This window comes from Drosophila kikkawai, chromosome X, assembly GCF_030179895.1.
Source record: "Drosophila kikkawai strain 14028-0561.14 chromosome X, DkikHiC1v2, whole genome shotgun sequence".
In the NCBI taxonomy this organism is placed as follows: domain Eukaryota; kingdom Metazoa; phylum Arthropoda; class Insecta; order Diptera; family Drosophilidae; genus Drosophila; species Drosophila kikkawai.
In genome coordinates this window covers 8,890,780-8,909,995 of record NC_091733.1, presented here as the reverse complement: position 1 = coordinate 8,909,995, position 19,216 = coordinate 8,890,780, and the positions used below count along the sequence as shown (strand labels likewise).

The following is a 19,216-nucleotide window of genomic DNA, read 5'->3' as shown; positions in this document are numbered from 1 at the left end:
TCAAAGATTCCAAGCCGCACACACACACACATATATAATATTGATTTGTGCCGTTGTTGCTGTTAACAATTTGTTGCAAATTGTAAAATGTTGCCGGCAACATAATTTAATTGACACCGTTATGGGCACGGCAGCCAGCAACACGACCGGCAACAGGCGCAGAGATTGCAACTGCAACAACAAGAGCGGCAGGCACATTAAATACGATTCGATCAGTTGCCAACGAGTTCCGTGCCACAAAATGCTGGGTAGGGGGGTGGGGAGGAATGAGGATAAATGCAGAAAAAAAAAGAGAAAGATGCAGATTGGTTGTGGGTTGCAAATAGGCTTTTGATTTTTGTGTCTTTTATTTTATTTTTTCTGCTAATTTATTTAAGGTACTTTGAGCCTAAGGTAATTTTTAGAGTGTTGCGGTTCTTAAAAATTTATATTCAAACTTGAATTGCATTTTTAAAAATATTTTAATATTTAAATATTAACTTTTAAAGCTAAATATTCAGATTTTTCAATAATAAAATAATGTAATATAAATAAAAAATATTTAAAAAAAATAAACTAATGAAAAATAATTTTATTTATTATTATTTATTTATATTTATTTTTGGAGATTTTTAAAATAATTTTATAACAATATTTAAATAAAAAATTAGTTTTATTAATTATTTTAACTCTCCTTATCTTTATAATTATTTTTTTTTGTAAATTTAAAGCCCTGTTAACTTATTTTTATTCATTAAATAAAATATTTTAGCACTTTCCAAGGACTTCCCTTTTTCAAGCCTCTCTTTTTTATCTTGATTTAATTTGTTCGCTTGCGTTTCCTACAAATTTGCTGATTAATGGGACACATTTGGCCGGTTTCTTTTTCTTTTTTTTTTTTTTGGCAGTGATTAATCTTATTTTATGCAACAGCAACACCCATAAAAAACAGAAACAAATTCAATGAGCAAAAAATCGAGTTGCGAGGGAAAAGGAGAATTCGAATCAGCGCCAACGCATGCGCAACGCGATTATTTTCAGTTTCAGTTTCAGATTCAGTTCCTGTTGCTGACGTCAGATTGCCAGTCAGTCGGAGGCATTTGTGCATAGTTTTAGTGCCTGCCTAAGACACTGAGAAAAAAAACAGGCAGCTACAACATTTAATTTTAATTTTTGGGAACAAAAAACAAAGTTATTTTTTTGAAATTTTTTCTCTTAGAAATATAAAATTGAATTTCGGTTATTAGAAACTTTAATTTAAATTAATATTTTTACTTATTTTTTCGTATAGTAAAGGTTAATTTCTATTTAATAAAATGTAAGAATTTATTTAAGAATTTTAGTACACATTTAGAAATATAATAATAAAATTGTTTAATTTTTGTATACTAAATAATAATTTATAGTTAAACAAAAATACCGAAAATGTTTAAAAACTTAAGAAAATATTTAGGAATTTAGGAACAAGAAAACGTTAAAATTCTCTCAACATAAAAAATAAAATAAAATAATTAAAAATGTTAAATATTTAAAGAACTTCCATTTAAAATAAGTTTTTAAGTACAAGAAAATGCTAAAATATCTCCAAAGTTAAATATGAAATAAGTAAAAATTGTAAATATATGTAGTATATATTATAGTAATAAATAGTATTTAGTAGAATATTTTCTCTCAGTGTTGCTGCTGCTGTTGCTGGTGCCTGATATTGCTGTTGTTGCCGGGCCACGCAGCTCGTGTCGCTGTTGACCTTCAAACTGGGTTTTAATTTAGCTGGCCTGCGTTTCTGTCATCTCTCTTTCTCTTTCTGTATAAATGTTAGAATAATGGCCAGAAGGGGATGGCGGAGGAGGCGGAGGAGGGGCAGGCTGCTGCTGGCGGCTTGTGCAACAATTACTAATTATATACTATACAGAGAGTTGGGTTTCTATATCTATCTATAAAGCCCATACACAGCTGGCAATTCTAATGAGATACGCTATCTTTTTCTTTTTTTTTTTCGCCGTATGCGTTTCCAGCTCTCGACTGGCCAGAAGGAGGAGGGGGGGTGTAGGGGTATCCAGGGGGCTTTAGCCAGATATAAATCTGTTGAAAATGCGCATAATTATAGCAGGCAGCAAGCAACAGCAGGCAACAAGTTGGCTTCGAGAGTCGTGACAAGAAAAGTTGTTAATTTTAATTATAGAAAAAAAAAAACAAAATAGTACTCTTTGGAGTTTTTTATTTTAATTTGTTTGCTTGCATTGTTTTTATATCATTTTTGCTTTTTAAAGAAAAAAAGTTAAAAGGAAAACCAAAAATTCAAATTTATAAACCTAAACTAAAAAAAAATATTTGTTGGTTCTTTTTCTATTTTAAAACCTACCTCACTATATTTGGGTTAAGTATTGCCCAATTTTGTTTACTTTTGTCACCTTTTCTTAAAAAGCCTTTTCGCAGGCTTTTCTTGGATCAATTTTCTGTCTTATCAACATTATTCAAATATTTCTGCGTCCAACAATCGCATACCCAAGCGCCTAAAACAACCGAAACTGAAAAAATAGGAAATAAATAAAAGCTGAAGAAAAAAAATTGTGGCAAAAAATGTTAATGGACATGCTGAAAATGCCAAAACGAGGCAACAGGCAAATAACTCAAAAAATAACGAAACCAAAGGCAACTCAGGCCACAGCTTGAACAACTGTACATGTCACACAGACAGACAGGCAGAAACGAGGCTGGTCACACTTGCCAAATGCCCTAACATATCGATAAAAGTCGATAATTGTTGATATAGAGATGGGAGTTTATAAATAATAATTTGTTTAGCAATTTTGATTTATATTTGAAAAGGTAAAAAATATTTTTAATTAAATTTAAGTTAGGGTATTTTTAAGTTCGTTTACCTAAGTTTTTTTTGGTTTCTTATTTTTTTTTTGGCCCGACTTTTGCAGCTTGCATTTATCCCTGTCCGTGTGTGAGTTGTAAATTAACAATTATTGGTTATTAACATGACAATTTTATACGATTTTAATGCATGCCTCGGCGGCAGCCATAGCAATCGAGCAACATAAAGAAATGTCGGCAAGTCACATTTGAAGGCATTTAATTGAATGCGTGAATTGCTTTTGTTGATTGCACTGACGTTGGCAGCAACAACTACAACAACAGTAATAACAAAAACAACAACTACACCAACAATCACAACAACAACAATCACCAACATTAGCAGCTGCCTGAAAGCAACTTGTTGGATGTTGCTGCTGCTGCCGCGTGAAAACGTGACGTTTGAGAGCGGCTCAGATCAACAGGCAGATTCGAATGTAAAGTCTGTAAAGGCAACAACAAGCGTTTTGAATATTTTTGTATAATTTTCCAATTTAAATTAACAGTTTTGCTGTTCAGATTTTTCCCAGGCCAAAAAAAAATAAGAGAGATATATGGCCGTTGGCAGGGGAAAATACGAGTTATTGCTAGTGATGCTAGTGATGCTATTGCTGCTGTTGCTGCTGCTGGTTCTATGCACTTTATATGCAATTTTTGTTGCTGCCGCTGCTGGCCATTGTCTTGGCTGCTCGTTTTTCTCCTAAGTTGTGTCTTTTTTATTGATTGCTAATTGATAATTATGGCATACGAAATGCGAGTCGTGTTCGAAAGACGATCCTTTTTTTTTAAGATTTAAATTTAGAAAAGTATGTTTAATGATTTAAGTAGTGAAATATTTCCTTAATTTCTTTACCTAAAATAAAGATAAATTTATTTAATGATTTAAATTCTATAAAAAAGTTATATGTACATTTCAAGAATTTCTTCACCAAAAATTAGGATAAATTTGTTTATTGATTAAATATTATATAAAACTTATAAATTTCTATCGTTTCTTTACTAAAAATAAAGATAAAATATTTATTTAAATACTATAAATTTTAATATATATTTTCTTTTTTTTTCACTAAAAAATTATACATTTGTTTAATAATTTAAATACTATATAAAATTGATATATTTCTAAGATTTCTTTACAACAAATCTTTGATTTCAATTGCCTTTGAACTTTGTTATTTCCTTGCTAGTAATTTTTTAAGAGTATTTTCTGCGCCCCTTCACCACACCTGCTGCTGCTGTTGTTCCACATTCACATTCACAGCTATTACATATTTTATGTGGTTAATTATCAAATTATATTGTAGTTTGGCCTGTCTCGATGGATTAGCGAATGCTCGTGCGCACATATTCGAGTTGTGTACGTGACCACGCGGCGTATGCGCAATGGCCAGAGTTGTAACATTACGCATACGCCGTGTTGGCCAAGAGAAAAAACCAAAAACCACAAGACAATTTGCAATTTCAGCAACGGGGGTGTGGATAAAAAAAAAATAAAGAAAAAAAATTGAAAATGGAAATGATAATTGCACTGGCTACACCCACCCCCTACTCTACAAAAAAAAAAATGAGGAAAAAATCAAGGAAAATATCAACCCACGTCTTGCTGCTCCACATTATGAGCGATGAAAGATAAATGTTGGTTCAGTTTCTCTTTTCAGAGTTTTTTTTCTTGATTTTTCCCCCTTTAGATTTTCGGCTTTTCGTGGTGGCTTTTCCGCGATTTGTTCGATTCGAGTTGTTAACATAAAATCGCAATTAGTTGGCATTTTGTGTGTGGGGCAACGGCAGCTGCCCAGATTTACAATGTTCTCTGTGTTTTTTTTTTATAATTTTTTTATTTTTTTTTACTATATTTTTTTACTGTTTTTTGTTACTATTTTTTTAAGCTCTTGTGAGTTGTTGTGTTTTATTAATAATCTCTTGTTACAAAATTATGCAAATCAATTTATCACAAATTTGTTTCTGGGGGCTGTACGATAGGGGGGCGTGGCTAATCTTAAGAATTTGCATTTTACAAGGGGGGCTAGTTTTCTGGGAGGTGGTTGGGTTTTTATTTTATATATTCAAAGAATTAAAATAAATATTAAGAACATAAAATTAGAATGAATGTAAAAATGCCAATAATTCTAAGCCCAAATCTTAATCTAAGTAAATAAATAAATATATAATAATATATATATAAAATAAAATAAAATATAACAAAATAATCTGCATAGAAAAAATTGTTTTAAATTGTTTTCTCATCTCACACAATACTTCATTCTTTATTTATTAAAACACTGCATTCTTAAATATAAACTAAAATACTTTTTTATTTAAGATGCTTCTAAATAAATCTGTGCCTTGAATTTAAAGCTTATTTCCTTTTAATTCGAGCAAGTATTAAATTTATTGATACTTGATTTAGGAGTTTTTATGGTTTTGAATGCAACTGCAATTGCAGCACAAAGGCTGCAAGTTGTTGCAGCTGTCACGTCATGTTGCTGTTGTTACAATTGCTGCAGCAATTGTTGCTGTTGCTGCAGCAGTTGTTGCTGTTGCTGCTGCTGTTGTCTTGTCAAAAATATGCTGCTGTTGTTGTTGTTGTTGTCGGATTCTTGTTAAGTGTTTGGCTTTGCATATTGCTGGCATGTCTGGCATGTTGTTTAACACCCTGTTATGCCAATCGAATGCCCCGACCATGCCAGACCCCCCTCCCCATCCTCCTTCCATGCCAAATCCTTCAAAAAAAAAAAAGGGGCAGGAGGCACTGGTCTCAACTCAATCAGACTCTTAGCTGACCAACAAATCAGCTTAAGACAACATACACACACGGACAACACACGTGACATATACGAGGGAAACACTCTGAATACACTCCAGTTCAGAGTTCAAACTAAACAACAAAAAAAAAGCTCTCCTCAAAGAACAAAGGTATCCTAGAGATACTGCAAATATTTGAACAGAAATTTGCCCAAAAGTCATTTGTCCCCCGTCCTTACAATACCCTTCATCAGCCCCCCTTGACCTGTCCGCAACGACATTTGTTACACTTTGTTTGCCTTTCGGCTGCTTCGCTACTTGTTCAAAAAAAAAAAAAGAAATAGAAAATGTGTGGAAAAAATCCACTAAATGGGTGCAAAAAAATCGGGGGGAATGAGTGGCAGCTGCGAACGATTCTCAAATCGCATCAAATATCAACCGAGCATACGTTAAATGCCTCAAATTGAGTTAAAGTGCCGACGCCGTTTGCCAATCCGCAGGAGTAGCAGGAGCAGCGAGGAGAGAGGAGTCACAAGCCAGGACCCTGGTGGACCTGGAATAGGCAGGACAAAAGCCTGCGGCAAAAACCCGCACGCACACACACAGGAGCCAAGGAAAAAGGCAAACTACAAACTGCAAATGGTGAGGAAAAAAAAATCACTTGCACATCAGAATGCCAGGATACCAGGCAGAAGGCAGCAAAAGCGTGGGAGAGAGGTGGGTATCTAGAGTTTTAAAGAATTGATTATCATTTTTTTTTTAAGCTTTTAAAGATAAAAAAACATTAACAAAACTCAAATAAATATCTTCCCATTTATAAATTAATTTTCAAAGTTTTTATTATATATTTTGAAACTATTGAATCCCCCCTCGTTGGTTGCACACATATTTGGCTTGGCTCGATTTCAGGACGCATTGGCCAGAATGCAGGACCATCACTTGGTTGTCAACCGCCTCCTGCCTCTGGAATTTTTTGTATTCCTTTTTTTTTAGTCTTCGTTTCTTTTTCATTGAATTGACTTTGGCCTGGTTGCATGTCCTGGCCACTGATCCTGCCTGAACTCCTGCCGCCTGTCGTCTCCCTCTTGGCTGCCTGCTGCCTTCTGGCTCTCCTGGCTGAGTGCCTGCTGTCATCATTGCCTCGTTCATCGACACTTTGCTTTTTAATCAATTTAACAATTTTTTGTTCCTTCGTCCTTTCGAGTCCTTGTTTCGTGGGTATGCTTTTTAAGGCGCCGAACGAATCGTTTTGGCATTCGAAGGCTGAAGGATGTGGCGTTGACTAGTGATGTGTTTGCACAAAAGGGAAGAACTATTGTAATGATTAATGATAAATCTTCGATAAATATAAACGATAAGTAAAGTTACAAATCGATAATATATCATTTAATATCGAAACATTATCAAAACTTATTTTTAAATATATTTAATAAAAAATTCTAGCTAAAATAAGCTTAATCCTTTTTAATTTAATTATTAAATAAATTATCGAACCTTCTTCACAGATTTATCGATATTTAGTTGCATCCCTGTGGCTCTCTCTGTCCACTTCTTCGATATACCGAGTATATGCAAGAGTAATTGGCAGTTCAACTCCATTGGGTTTGGGTTTGGGGTTGGCGTTCTATTATTGCTCCTGGCACTCAACGCATCCTTCGGATCCTTGGATCCTTGCTTGAGTCCTTCTTTTGCCACCCTCCCCTCCCTGTAAACGTTGACAGTTCTATGTGCATTTGCTAATTAGTTTGCCCAGGCATCAGGACATGTGTCCTGTGTCCTCTGCTCTTTGGAAGCTCTCAACTTGAAATAAAAATTCCATTTTTATTTTAGCATTTTTTTCTGTTTTTTTTTTTCGTTTTTTTTTTTTTTTTTTTGAATCTGTCTAAAAAGGAAATGAACTCATCAGTTTGTTTGTTTGTTTGTTTGCCTTTCTTCACTCTTGTGCCATCCCATGGCTAATGAAGTTGATTTGCCAGTAAACACAGAGAAGAGGACAACGTCGAAGGATCTAATGAAATGTCCAACTGGCATTGAACTGGAAATGAGTTAATCGAATGGGTTCCTTAGCTTCCTTATTTATTCGAAAAACTTGTTAATCTCTTTAACAAATATAATGCAGTTTCTTAGATATCCTTACTAGTAATCTTAGGACTTCTTTTGCTCCTTCGAGACTTCTCAATAATTTATAAATTCTCCATTATTAGCTAAAGTGTCAATTAGTAATTTTCCCGAGATAATTTTCCCTTGGCATTTTCCAGTTTCCTTCTGCGGTGGCACTCCTCCTTTCGGTTTAATTTTCATGTCCATTCTCATTTTCATTCTGATCATCGCTTCGTCCCCCTTTTGGCTAATGAAAATGTTTTCCGAGTGTCTGAGATGCACATTTATAATTGAACAATTTACCAGTTTTCCTCAAGCTCAGCTCTTGGCCAGATACAAAAATAACTTTATCAGAGGCAGGTCTAGTTTTGTGGCAGCAACTTGGCAACTGCAGCAGCAGCAGCAGCAACAGTTAACGCAGTTAAATATTTTCCGCTTAATTTAACAGGAATTTCAATTGACAGACGTGAGCACGACGCTGCGGTTGTGCCTCTTGTTGTTGTTGCTGTTTTTGTTGTTGTTGCTGCCGCCTGGGCAACGCATGATTTATGCACTCACACTTGTCGCGTCGAGGAAGAGATAGTTGCTGTCAATTTTCATTTGAGAATGTGCATATATATATATCGGAGCGAATATATCGACTTTCTTAGACTTATCAAAAATGTTGCATTGATAGACATATAAATTTAAATAGACTGCCAACACAAACTAATATTTTAATTTAATTAATTTAATTTGTTAAAATTGTTTTAAAGAAAATTATCGAAAATATCGATGGCTTATCGGCTTATAATTTTATTACAAAAGAGGTAATCTGAATTTTGTAATAATACCTATGAAATCTATTACAAATATCTTGAAAGCATAAAATATATACGTCTTGTTTTCAACTCTGAAATATCGAAAATATAAATATCGATAAATAGTGCCCTATTTTGTGATAAAATCACTACTAAAAGATATATTTAAAAATATCTAAAAAGCTGAGTACCACATGTTTCCCATAAATTGTTAAAAAAAAAAACCCCACACACAATATCGATATTCTAATGATAGGTATCGATATCTGTGCCATCTCTAAGATGCCGTCAATATCCATTAGACGCTGACCTTGTCAACATGTTGCCAAGCAAATGCAATGCAGGTTGCAGCAGCAGCACCACCAGCAGCAGCAACATGCGCTGGCGTCGCTGCTCCGGCTCGTTTAGAGTGTTGTTGCCGCGTTAAGTTGACAATTTACTGACAAATGTGTAAATTGCATTTGATCTTGTTGCCGTTGTTGCAGCAGCAGCAGTCGACGCAGTAGCCACTGCGTTAATTTATGCGCCTGGCATTTCAAGGCAAAAGGCGGGCAACAATAACCCACGAAGGGGGGGAAAGAGGGAGGGGGGCTTCGACCTTGATCGCACCAGCTTCCGCATTTTACAGTTACGTTCTCGATTCGTACTTAGCGACAGTCAAGTAGCTTTTGCTTGTGTTTCTTTTTTTCTTAACGAAAGTCAAACAGTTAAAGATGTTTATTCTTTAGGTTTGGAAGGTAGGTCTTGAGTTTGGGAATATTAGAAGGTAATATCTTAGATATATAGATTTTTTTTTTTAATTTTTAAAGAAATAGAAAAATCTGGGAAAATCAACTCCAATCAATCTCAAATCTAAATCATTTAAAACCAAATCAAGCTGCTTAAAAATCTATATTAAAAATTTATAGAAAATATAAAATGGAAATTAAAATCTTAACTCACCTTATGGGCTCTGATGGATGTGCCCTCTGAGCAAACTAAAGTGACGTCCACCAGGCTCCCGTCTTGTAGTAATTGACTAAACACCCCTAACAGGTTGGATTGGTAATTGTTCCACCTCAAGCAGTAGTGCTCACTGCCCATGTCGGTGACAGCTTACGCTGCTGCAAGTAGAGAATAGAATAAAAAATATTAATAAATATATAGGTAAAGGTATAGGCTATGGGTATATATATATAGCTATTATTATTGGTTAATTGTTGAATCATTTCTTAATTTCTGTTAATTGAAATTGCGTAATCAAACGTTTCTAAGCCTAGGTGTATCTCTGAGTAACTATGTGGCTATGTATATTTGTATCTTTGTATCTTTATATCTTTGTATCGGTATCTTTAGATGCAATTAATGCCACACAAAATGCCAAGCGAATTGCAAAATCTTGCCCAGAGTTCACAAATGTCACTGCCATGCCGCAAAACAAAAAAAAATCTATATATATATGTATATATACATATTCAGGGGGTTATCAAGGGGGCGGCGTGACTAGGCGTGTCACAGCATTATTTCCATACCAAAAACCCTGACTAGGCAGTTTTTAGCCAAGTATTTGTTAGCGTTTTTTTTACAGCGAATATTTTGTAGGTGAAAATATTTAAGAATATTTTTACATATATAAAATAAGATTTTAATAGGATTTTTGTTTTAATATTAGAAATAGAATAGTATATTATAATATTTTTAAAAATATTAAGATATTTTTTTATTAATTATTTAAAATAAATTAAGATTTTAATTATATAAAAATATCACTAAAATATATAAATAAAAAATATATCAGGGATTATTTTATTGATTATGAAAAATAGCAGCAAAAATATCACAATAAATATATAAATTTAGATTTAAATTTTAATAATTATAAGAGAAATATCAAAATAAACATATAATTTAAGCTTTACATTTTATAATAATATTAGAAATATCACACAAAATATTTAAATTAAACTTTAAATTTCATTACAAACTGCCCAGCTGAGAAAAAATTCTAATTTATTCAAAAAAAAACAGCCAAGAAATGCAAAAATAATAAGAGTGTAGAAGAAACTTAACCACTTTTCCCCACAATCTCCCCCAGACTTTACACTTCGCGGCAGTTAAACTTGAGGCCCCATCCGAGGCATTAATTTGATGGCAAAATAATTAATAGAGAGTCTTTCTGGCAATCAACGAAACGATCTGCATTTTCAAATTAGGTAAACCTTGGAGTTGAGAGAAATGGCAAACCGATCCTAAAGCACCAATCCAGTGCAACATCAACAAACACACATCCGGTTGCCTTGTTTTGATGGCTCTCCTTTTGGCTTTGGTGTCGAAAATCTTGCAAAAAAAAATAGAGGGGAAAAAACCCCCAGACAAGACAAATAAAAACCGTACCGAAATAATAACGAAGCAATAAACTCTGAATTTATTTCAACAAATAAAACTTTGATTTATTGCAGGTACGCACCGGGCACACAGCATGCAACGGATCTGGGTGCCCTCCCCCCTACGCAACCCTCCCCCAACCCCACTAAAGCGATTTCCCAGCTCGATAACGTTATTATAGAGGAGTTTCGAATCTGAACCTGAATCTGAGCATCTGAATCTGAGGCCATTGCGATCGTAAAGCGTAAATTACGCATGCATTTTGTTGCTACTAACATTTTCCTCCTGCTATCTCTCTCCTTCATTCTATCTGTGTCTTTCTCTCGTTGACTTTATATATTGAGCATTTTTTTATAGTTTACTGCTTATTAAGTTAAAAATTTTTAAAATATATAAATTCAAATTAAATTAAGGTTCTCAATTTATATATTTATAATTTTTTAGTATGATTTTGATTATTATTATGATAATTATTTATTTATATCATTTTGTATTTTTTTATATTTATTATATTATTATATATATTTTATATATTATTATTTATATTTAAATTTATATTTATTTTTGTTTTTATATTAAGTGTTTTTAAATTTTGTATATTAACTTATTATATTTATTATATTTATATTTTATTTCTTTTAAAATAATTTTATTATATTAATTTTTATTTTAAAAATAAATATTAAAATTTAATTTATTTTTATTATATATAGAATACTGTTCAAAATAGTTTTTTTTTTTAATTTATGTATTTATTTTACTAATAAGTTATGTAAAAAACAAACAAAACACAGTCACATATATGATATATGATATTAAAAAAAATTATAATAATAATATTATTAATAATAGTAAATTAATAATACATATTATTATATGCAAATATACTCATCAAAATTGTTGTAAATTTCCATTTATTTATATTTTTTTAAATTGTTTTTTTTTTATTATACTTAAAATAATATTTCAGGCTTATATATTATTTCTATATTTTTTTCTCGTAACCTTTTCCACAGTCTTGCCCCACTCAAAGAGCTTCCCATTCAAGTTAAAGATCGCTGGCAAAAGAAAAGCCAAATGTTGGCCTGGAAATTATGGCCCAAGTGGCTGGCAACACGCAATGGCTAAAGGTCGCAACAGCAGCAGCAATAGCAACTGCAGCAGCAACAACGGCGACACAACAGCATCTTCTGGACGGTCTTCTTGTATATTTTTCCTTATTTTTCCATTTGCATGCAACGGCAGGTCGACACTTAATTAAGAGAAGTTGCCAGTGGCCATGTTGCTGCTGTGCGGAGATGTTGCTGCTGCTGCTGTTGCTTTTGCTGCTGTTGCTGCTGCTGCTGCTGCCCACGCATGATTTTTGAATTAGCGCTGTGTGTAGTAACAACAACTAATATAATTGACAGTTGTTGCTGTTGTTGCTGTTGCTGCCTTGCCTACGTGTTCTGTTGCAGACGTCAATGACTGCCTGCGATGCATGCTAAGTAGTAAAAATATAAGAAAAAAAGTTTAGGAAAAATAACTAAGAAAAAAAGTCTAAGAAAAAAATCTAGAGAAAAAATACAAGAAAAAAAAATGCAAGAAAAAAAATACAAGAAAAAATAAAAAGAAAAAAATACAAAAAACAAATATAAAAAAAACACTAAACAAAAATAAAAAGCTAAAGAAAAACTATAAAAAAGGAAAAGAAAAAAATACAAAGAAAATAAGTATAGGGAAAAATTAAAAAAAAAATTTTTTAATATATAGAAAAATATAAATAAAAGAAAAAAAAATACAAAAAAAAAAAACAAGAAAAAAATATAAAAAGAAATACAAAAAAAAATGTTTAAAAAAATCACAGAAAATAAACTAACAAACACTAGAGAAAGCCACACAAAAATTTTGCTAAAGAATGGGTAAAAATGGTAAAAATCGGCTGGGTTGCATGCAATTTGGGTCTGTTAATTGTTGTTGCTGCTGCGATTTATGCCGTTTGCATGCTAATTATGTGGCCCAAAGGGGGATAGCGGGGGAAGCGGGGAGGGACTTGGCCTGGGGGGTGGCCAAAGGCCACAAAGCAGAGAGCCCACGAAGGAGAGGCAATTACTGACAACTAAATCAGTCAAATGATGAGCTGCTGCTGTTGCTGATGCTGCTGCAGCTTTTACCTATAGAGTTCTTGGCCAAGTTAATGAGCAGCGTAAGACAGGCAGCCCAGAAAGCGGAGTCAGCCGGTGATCTCCCACCGTGCACAGTGGTCAAAATGCTGCCTTTTTTTGCCTTTCCCATTCTCGCATTTGTTTTTTCTGCTGTGTTTTTTTCGGCTTTAGTGGGCTTCTTTGGGCTTCTTTTCAATTAAAGACCCCCGCTGCCGGTGGAGGTTGCACCTGAACTCAGTCAGCATATGTGGCAGGCTGCACTGGGCCGAAAAAGAGGGTAAGTGTTTGCCAAAATGGGGAATTAAATAAATTAAAAGAAAATGATACATAAAAAATTGAACTAAAAATAATATAAGGAACAAGATAAAACGCTATTAAATTTAAATCTTCAGATAAATTTCAAATTAAGTAGTAAATCGATTAATAAATCGATAAAAATTAGCAATTATCTAAATAGTATCGATAATTAATAAAATATATATAATAATTAATATATTAATATTTAAAAATATATTTTATATAATATTTTTATAATATTCGGTTTTGATAAATGCTGTATTGCGATAATATACCGATAAATATCGCATAAAAATATTACTATCGATATATTTAGCAGAAAAGGGATAAATATTAAATATTTGATATTTCTTTCTCTTTGGAAATAATAAATATATGTATATGGATTTTTGGATAAGCATTAAATTTTAAGATTTAAATATTTCTGGATTATATTCAATTAATTCAAATATATTATTTATTATAGCTTTTAAAAAAAATATATTTTTCTTTAAATGCACTGCTACTTCTGCACTGCTGCTGCACTCACTAGCTGTTGCTGCTGCCGCTGTTGGCCTAAAACTCATTAATATTGAAATTTGTTCGTGTGCATGAGTTATTAGCAATTTTCTAATTAAGGCTCCCTGACGAGCCGCCAACGATTCTTTGGCCCCCCTGCGCCTTCCTCTCATGCTTGGCCGCTCACCTGAGGCAGGCGCCGAGGCTTCTCTCTTCCTAAATTCCCCTCTGAAACCCCTCCCGCTTAAACCCCTCTAAAAAACCCCTTCTAAACCCCCCGAAAACCCCCTCTAATACCCCTTTCTTCGGGAACCATGTCACACCCACAAGAAGGCGGCCAGCCGGCCTTTCATGTCTTCAAGTCTTTTCATGGAACGCTTTTCCTGCTACTGCTGCTGGGATATATGAAATTTGCATTTGATTTATTTATTTATAAACTTAATTGCCAAGTGGTTTTAAAGGTGGGCGTGGCCATATAGAGTGTGAGCAGTTAGCCCATGTCGAAGGCGGGATTACCAAAGATTTACTGAGATTAACAGTACACGATTATATTAGTCAGGGAAAAGATGAAATTAGTATTTAATTGAGGCTAGACAATATTTAATTATATTTTTATATATAGAGGTATAATTAACCTCTTTTTTTTTATTTATATTATAAATTTCTTATAGATTTGTTATAATTTTCTTATAAATTTCTCAGAAGTTCCTTTTTATTATTTTTTTTCTTATAAATTTCGTATAATTCCCTTATAATATTCTTTTACTTTCCTTAATATTCTTCTTAATGTTCTTAATTTTATCCTTAATATTCTTCTCAATTTTCTCCTTAATTTTCTTCTTAATTATCTCCTTAATTTTCTTCTTAATGTTCTTAATTTCCTTTTAATTTTTTTATTAATTTTCCTCAAATTTTGATTAGATTTCCTTGAACCCGCTTGAAATATTTTGTAGGCCTTCCTTTAAGCTAGCCCAGTTTCAGATGGCAATCAAAATCAAAGTCAAAGCCTGGTCACTGGTCACAGAGATCAGACAATGATCAATGATGATCTCTCCAACTCCAACTCCAACTCTCTCTCAATCCAACAAGAAGATCCAAGCGATCCTCCGGATTGGGCCAGTCCAAAGAGATCCATTCAGAAGCCCACGCACACGCCACTGCCCACAAATGGTTGCAAGTTGCCCCGTTGCCCCGTTGCAAGTTGCTGCCGTGGATGTTTGCCGCTGTTACCGTTGTGGCTGTCTACCAGTTCTGCTGGCGAAAAACCTTTTGTGGCGCAGACAACACATTTGACTGATGAAGCCAGAGTAGAGCAGAGCAGAGTAGAGGTTCTCCCGATCTCTGGTTCTCCAGTCTGGCCACTTGTTTTCCAGGGGTGTCGCTGTCTTGGGTAAGAGGGGGGGAGCGGAAAGGGGGTACCGACCAAGGCAACTGCGTGTGAGTACGCCTACGTGCGATGGCGGCACATTTTAAATCAAAAAGAAGGGCGCACGATGCAGTTCAGTTGAGTTGCAGTTGAGTTTCAGTTATGCCGCGCCTCGTTTTTCTCTCTCTTCTCGATTATTAATTGCGATAGGAGCGGGATGGTGCCAAAGGGGTGGCGGAGGGGGAGAGATGAAGCGGGGGAGGGAGGCATTCACTAAGCACTGAGAGAAAAAATAGTAATGGTGGCTTAAATACAATAAATATTAATTTTTGTTGGGATAATATTAGATGTTAATTGATTTAAATTTACTAATTAATTTAATTTAAATAAGTTTTAATTATATAATCTAAAGATCTTCGCAAAAAAATTATCCATAGTGTATAATTTACTGTTTTTCTCTCAGTGCTGTGGTGTTTGAGCTGCAAAACAGTTGCAATTTTGCTGTTGTTTCGCGTTGTTTGAACATTGCCGACACCGTTTGCGATTATCATAATGCTGCCTGCGCAGCTCATGTTGCTATGACTGCTGCGTTGCTGCTGCTGCTTTGCTGCTGCTGCTTTGCTGCTGCTGCTGTGTTGCCGTTGTCGATGTGAATGATGATTATTTTGATAAGTTGCGCAACATGTTGCCTTGGTTTCCTTTCGATGATGGCCTGGCATCTCCCCAATGGCATCTTAATTGTTCCACCGCCTCGATCTGAGGCCAAGAAGCAACATTGTTGCCGAGGTGTTGCCAGCTCAAATTGCCAGTTGTCACTGTGCGGAAGTTGGCAACATTGCGGGGCAACGACTATGATTATGAATGCTTTTATTGATTTATTAATCGTTCGTTTGTCTGTGTGTGCGCGCCGGTGCTGTGGTGAAAGGATTTCGCTTTGGGCTTTATCTCATAAATTTTCAAAGCGTTTATAGCGGATCTCTCACTCTCTCTATACAGTATATATTTTTCGTCAAGGTTTTCTACAGATTTTCTTTAGTTTTTTTAGGTATTCATTAGTTTTTCTTTAATTTAGTCTTTATTTTTTCTCTATTTTTTTCTACTTTTTCTCTAGATTTCTCTAATTTTCCCTATTTTCCTCTAGTTTTTCTTTGGTTTTTCTCTAGGTTTTCCTCTGGGGTTTCTATAGATTTTTCTCTAGTTTTTCTCTAGTTTTTCTCTATTTTTTCTCAATTTTTTTGTCTAGTTTTTCTCAAATTTCCTCTAATTTTCCCTAGTTTTCGTCTGTCATTTTTCAGTGTTTCTCGAGTTTTTTTTTTAAGATTTTTCCCCCTAGTTTTTTTTTCTAGCTTCCTGCCAATGGCTTTCTATTGTTGCCTTGGCAAGTTCAAAGTGGCAAACACTTTTGGCCAGCTGTTTTTTCTGGGCTTTGCCACTTTAAATGCTGACCCACGCCCACACCCACACCCACACACACACATACATTATCACACACACCCACACCCACCTGGAACAACAAGAAAGGAAGGGTTTGCTGCCTCAAGTTGCGTAAAAAAATTGCAACAAAAAAAATTATAAATAAATAAATAGCCAGAGAACTATGCAAAAATTATTACCAAAAAAGTAATTTCACTTTAATTAATACCACTTAAAGCCAAATTATTTCCCAGGCTAAAAACGACCACAAATATTGGCCATATTATTGACCAAATATTGCGTGCTGTCTTTAGATTCGCATTAGCATAATTTTCGCGTTAGTTTTCGGGCAGTGTGATCGCAGATAGCTTTGTAATGTTGCTGCTGCTGCAGTTGCTGCCACCTACAATATGTATGGCTTAGGTGTCGCCTTTGTGGCACGAACATGACTTTTGGCGGCGCATGCGTGTTGCCTGGCAGTTTGTTGCCAGTTGCCGCTGTTGTTGCGCTGATTTACTGGCCAGTTGCCGCTGTTTTGCTGCTAGAGAGAGAGATAAGCGGCGGACAAACAATACAGTTGCTGCAGCACAATTTGCAGTTATTTGCAGCAGCAGCAACAAGTGCCCGGTTCTGTGACATATTGCTGCCAGGCGCAGGTCAGCGGCAATTGAAAGGCAATTAAATTAGATGCCCAGACACAAAACGAGATCAGTCGACGGAGTCAGAGTTGAGACAACGGTCAGCCTTGGAACGACGACGATTGCTGCAGCAACTGTTGCTTTTGCTGCTTTAGCTGCTGCTGCTGTTGTTACTTTGGCCACAAAATTTATATTATTAGCCAATTGTTGTTGCGGTGCGGGCCAGTGATGAAACGGCTCAGAGTTAGGGATGCATATCGATCACAAATATCGACAGGAAATATCGGTTTTCATCTTTTTTTTTATTATATTGATAGAAAAAAACGATGTATTGGTTAATGCCTTAAATAAAATTCAAGTTTTTAATTAAAATTAAATAAACAATCATTTTAAGAAAAGTTGATTTCTATTGAAAATATGATTCATTATCGATAAATTTACATATCAGACATATCGATTAAATTTATGGCTTTTTTTTATAAATTTATAAAAATTGGTTTGAAACATATAAAATCATAAAACCAAGAACATAGGCTTTTCCTATTAATAAATCCAAGAAATTATTGATTTATAAGATATAAATTCAATTTTTGCCATCGATAATCTTATCGAAAGTGATTATCGCTATAGTTGATCTCGTTTGCCATCCCTATTTGAGATTGCTGTGTTGTTGTCTTGCGTTGCCGCTTTTTGCGTGTCGAATGCAAAGCATCGAAAACTTTGACTATTTGTCGGGTTCTGTTGTGTTTTCTCGTCTTGTGCTGTGCTGTGTGTTGCCTGCCGTTGCGCAATAATCATTTTCAATTTTCATATAAACATTTTGTTACTTTTTGCGGCTGTTGCTATTATTGCCGGTGCTGCCTTCACCTCGTTGCCGCAAATCGTTGCACGTTGCCATTGCAATTATTTGCCATTGCATTGCGACAGCAGCAGCAACAAGACCACCCCAATAGTCATTAAAGTTTAATAAGCTAGGGCTCTGCTGTGCAGGCTGCAGCTGTGCGGCATTGGAATGCTGCTGCTGTCACTGCGAGGAGGTCACCTTGCCACTGACTACCTACCCTATCCTACCTGTGGCGGAAATGTTCTCAATTTCTCCATCTAAAACTAATCAACTTTCGTCAAAAAGTTGACGGCAGCAGCAACACCTGACCAGGAAGTTGCAAATGCGGCTCAGAATGTGCGTAGAATGTGGCAGCAACATGAGCAGTAGTAAAATGAGTAGCAGCAACAGCAGGAGCTACAACAGCAGCAGCAGCAGCAACAGCAACATCAGCATCAGCTCGTGGCATAAACAATTTCCGGGGGGGTTTTCAGGTCGAGTGAGTGACTAGCATTTAATCAAGAGCAATCAGCAACAGCAAAAGCATCTGCAACACCAATAGCTACACCAACAGCAACACCAACAGCAACACCAACACCAACAGCTACACCAACAAACACCAACAGCAAAATAATTGCTGGCCACGTGCTCCATTTCCAACTAACATCGAGTTATCAAAATTTTCAGCAACGATGACAACAGCAACTTGCAACCTGCAACCAGCAAACCAGCAGCAACATTTTGATATGGCACACGCAATGCTCATTTGTCCGGCATCTGCCCCACACACACACACAATTTTTTTTTTATTTTGATAAATGCTTGCCGCTGCAGCATGTTGCTGAGCCGCAAAAAAGATTTATGATTATTGCTTTGTAATTTGTGTTTAAAATATGTGCCGCCGCCTTGGTTGGGTGCATAAAAATCAATTAGCGGGCAACCGAAATCAATGAAGCAGCAACACAGCAACAGCGGCAGCAACATCAATGGCATTAACAACATATATCGCCATGAAATCGCCTTGAGAATGGGCCTAAACAATTAATGTTGGCCCCACTGCTGCTGGCTGTTGATGATGGCCTGCAGCAGCGCCACCTATCGCCAGCCTTTAATTTGTTTTAGCAACATTAACAAATGGGGTACAGTTGGTACACAAAAAACTACAACATGGAATAAGAGGGATATAATGG

At 35.0% G+C, this 19,216-nt stretch overlaps 1 protein-coding gene across 8 annotated transcripts in view; it reads right to left on the bottom strand.

Moving 5' to 3' along the window:
- mamo (maternal gene required for meiosis) overlaps positions 1 to 19,216 on the bottom strand; it is a 136,043-nt gene that overhangs the window by 45,903 nt on the left and 70,924 nt on the right. For all 8 annotated transcript variants that reach the window (XM_070288024.1, XM_070288023.1, XM_070288019.1 and 5 more), the window contains one exon: positions 9,426 to 9,586. In XM_070288024.1, the coding sequence (XP_070144125.1) occupies positions 9,426 to 9,566 (141 nt within the window). In that variant the 5' untranslated portion in view covers positions 9,567 to 9,586. The remainder of the gene's footprint in view (positions 1 to 9,425; positions 9,587 to 19,216) is intronic.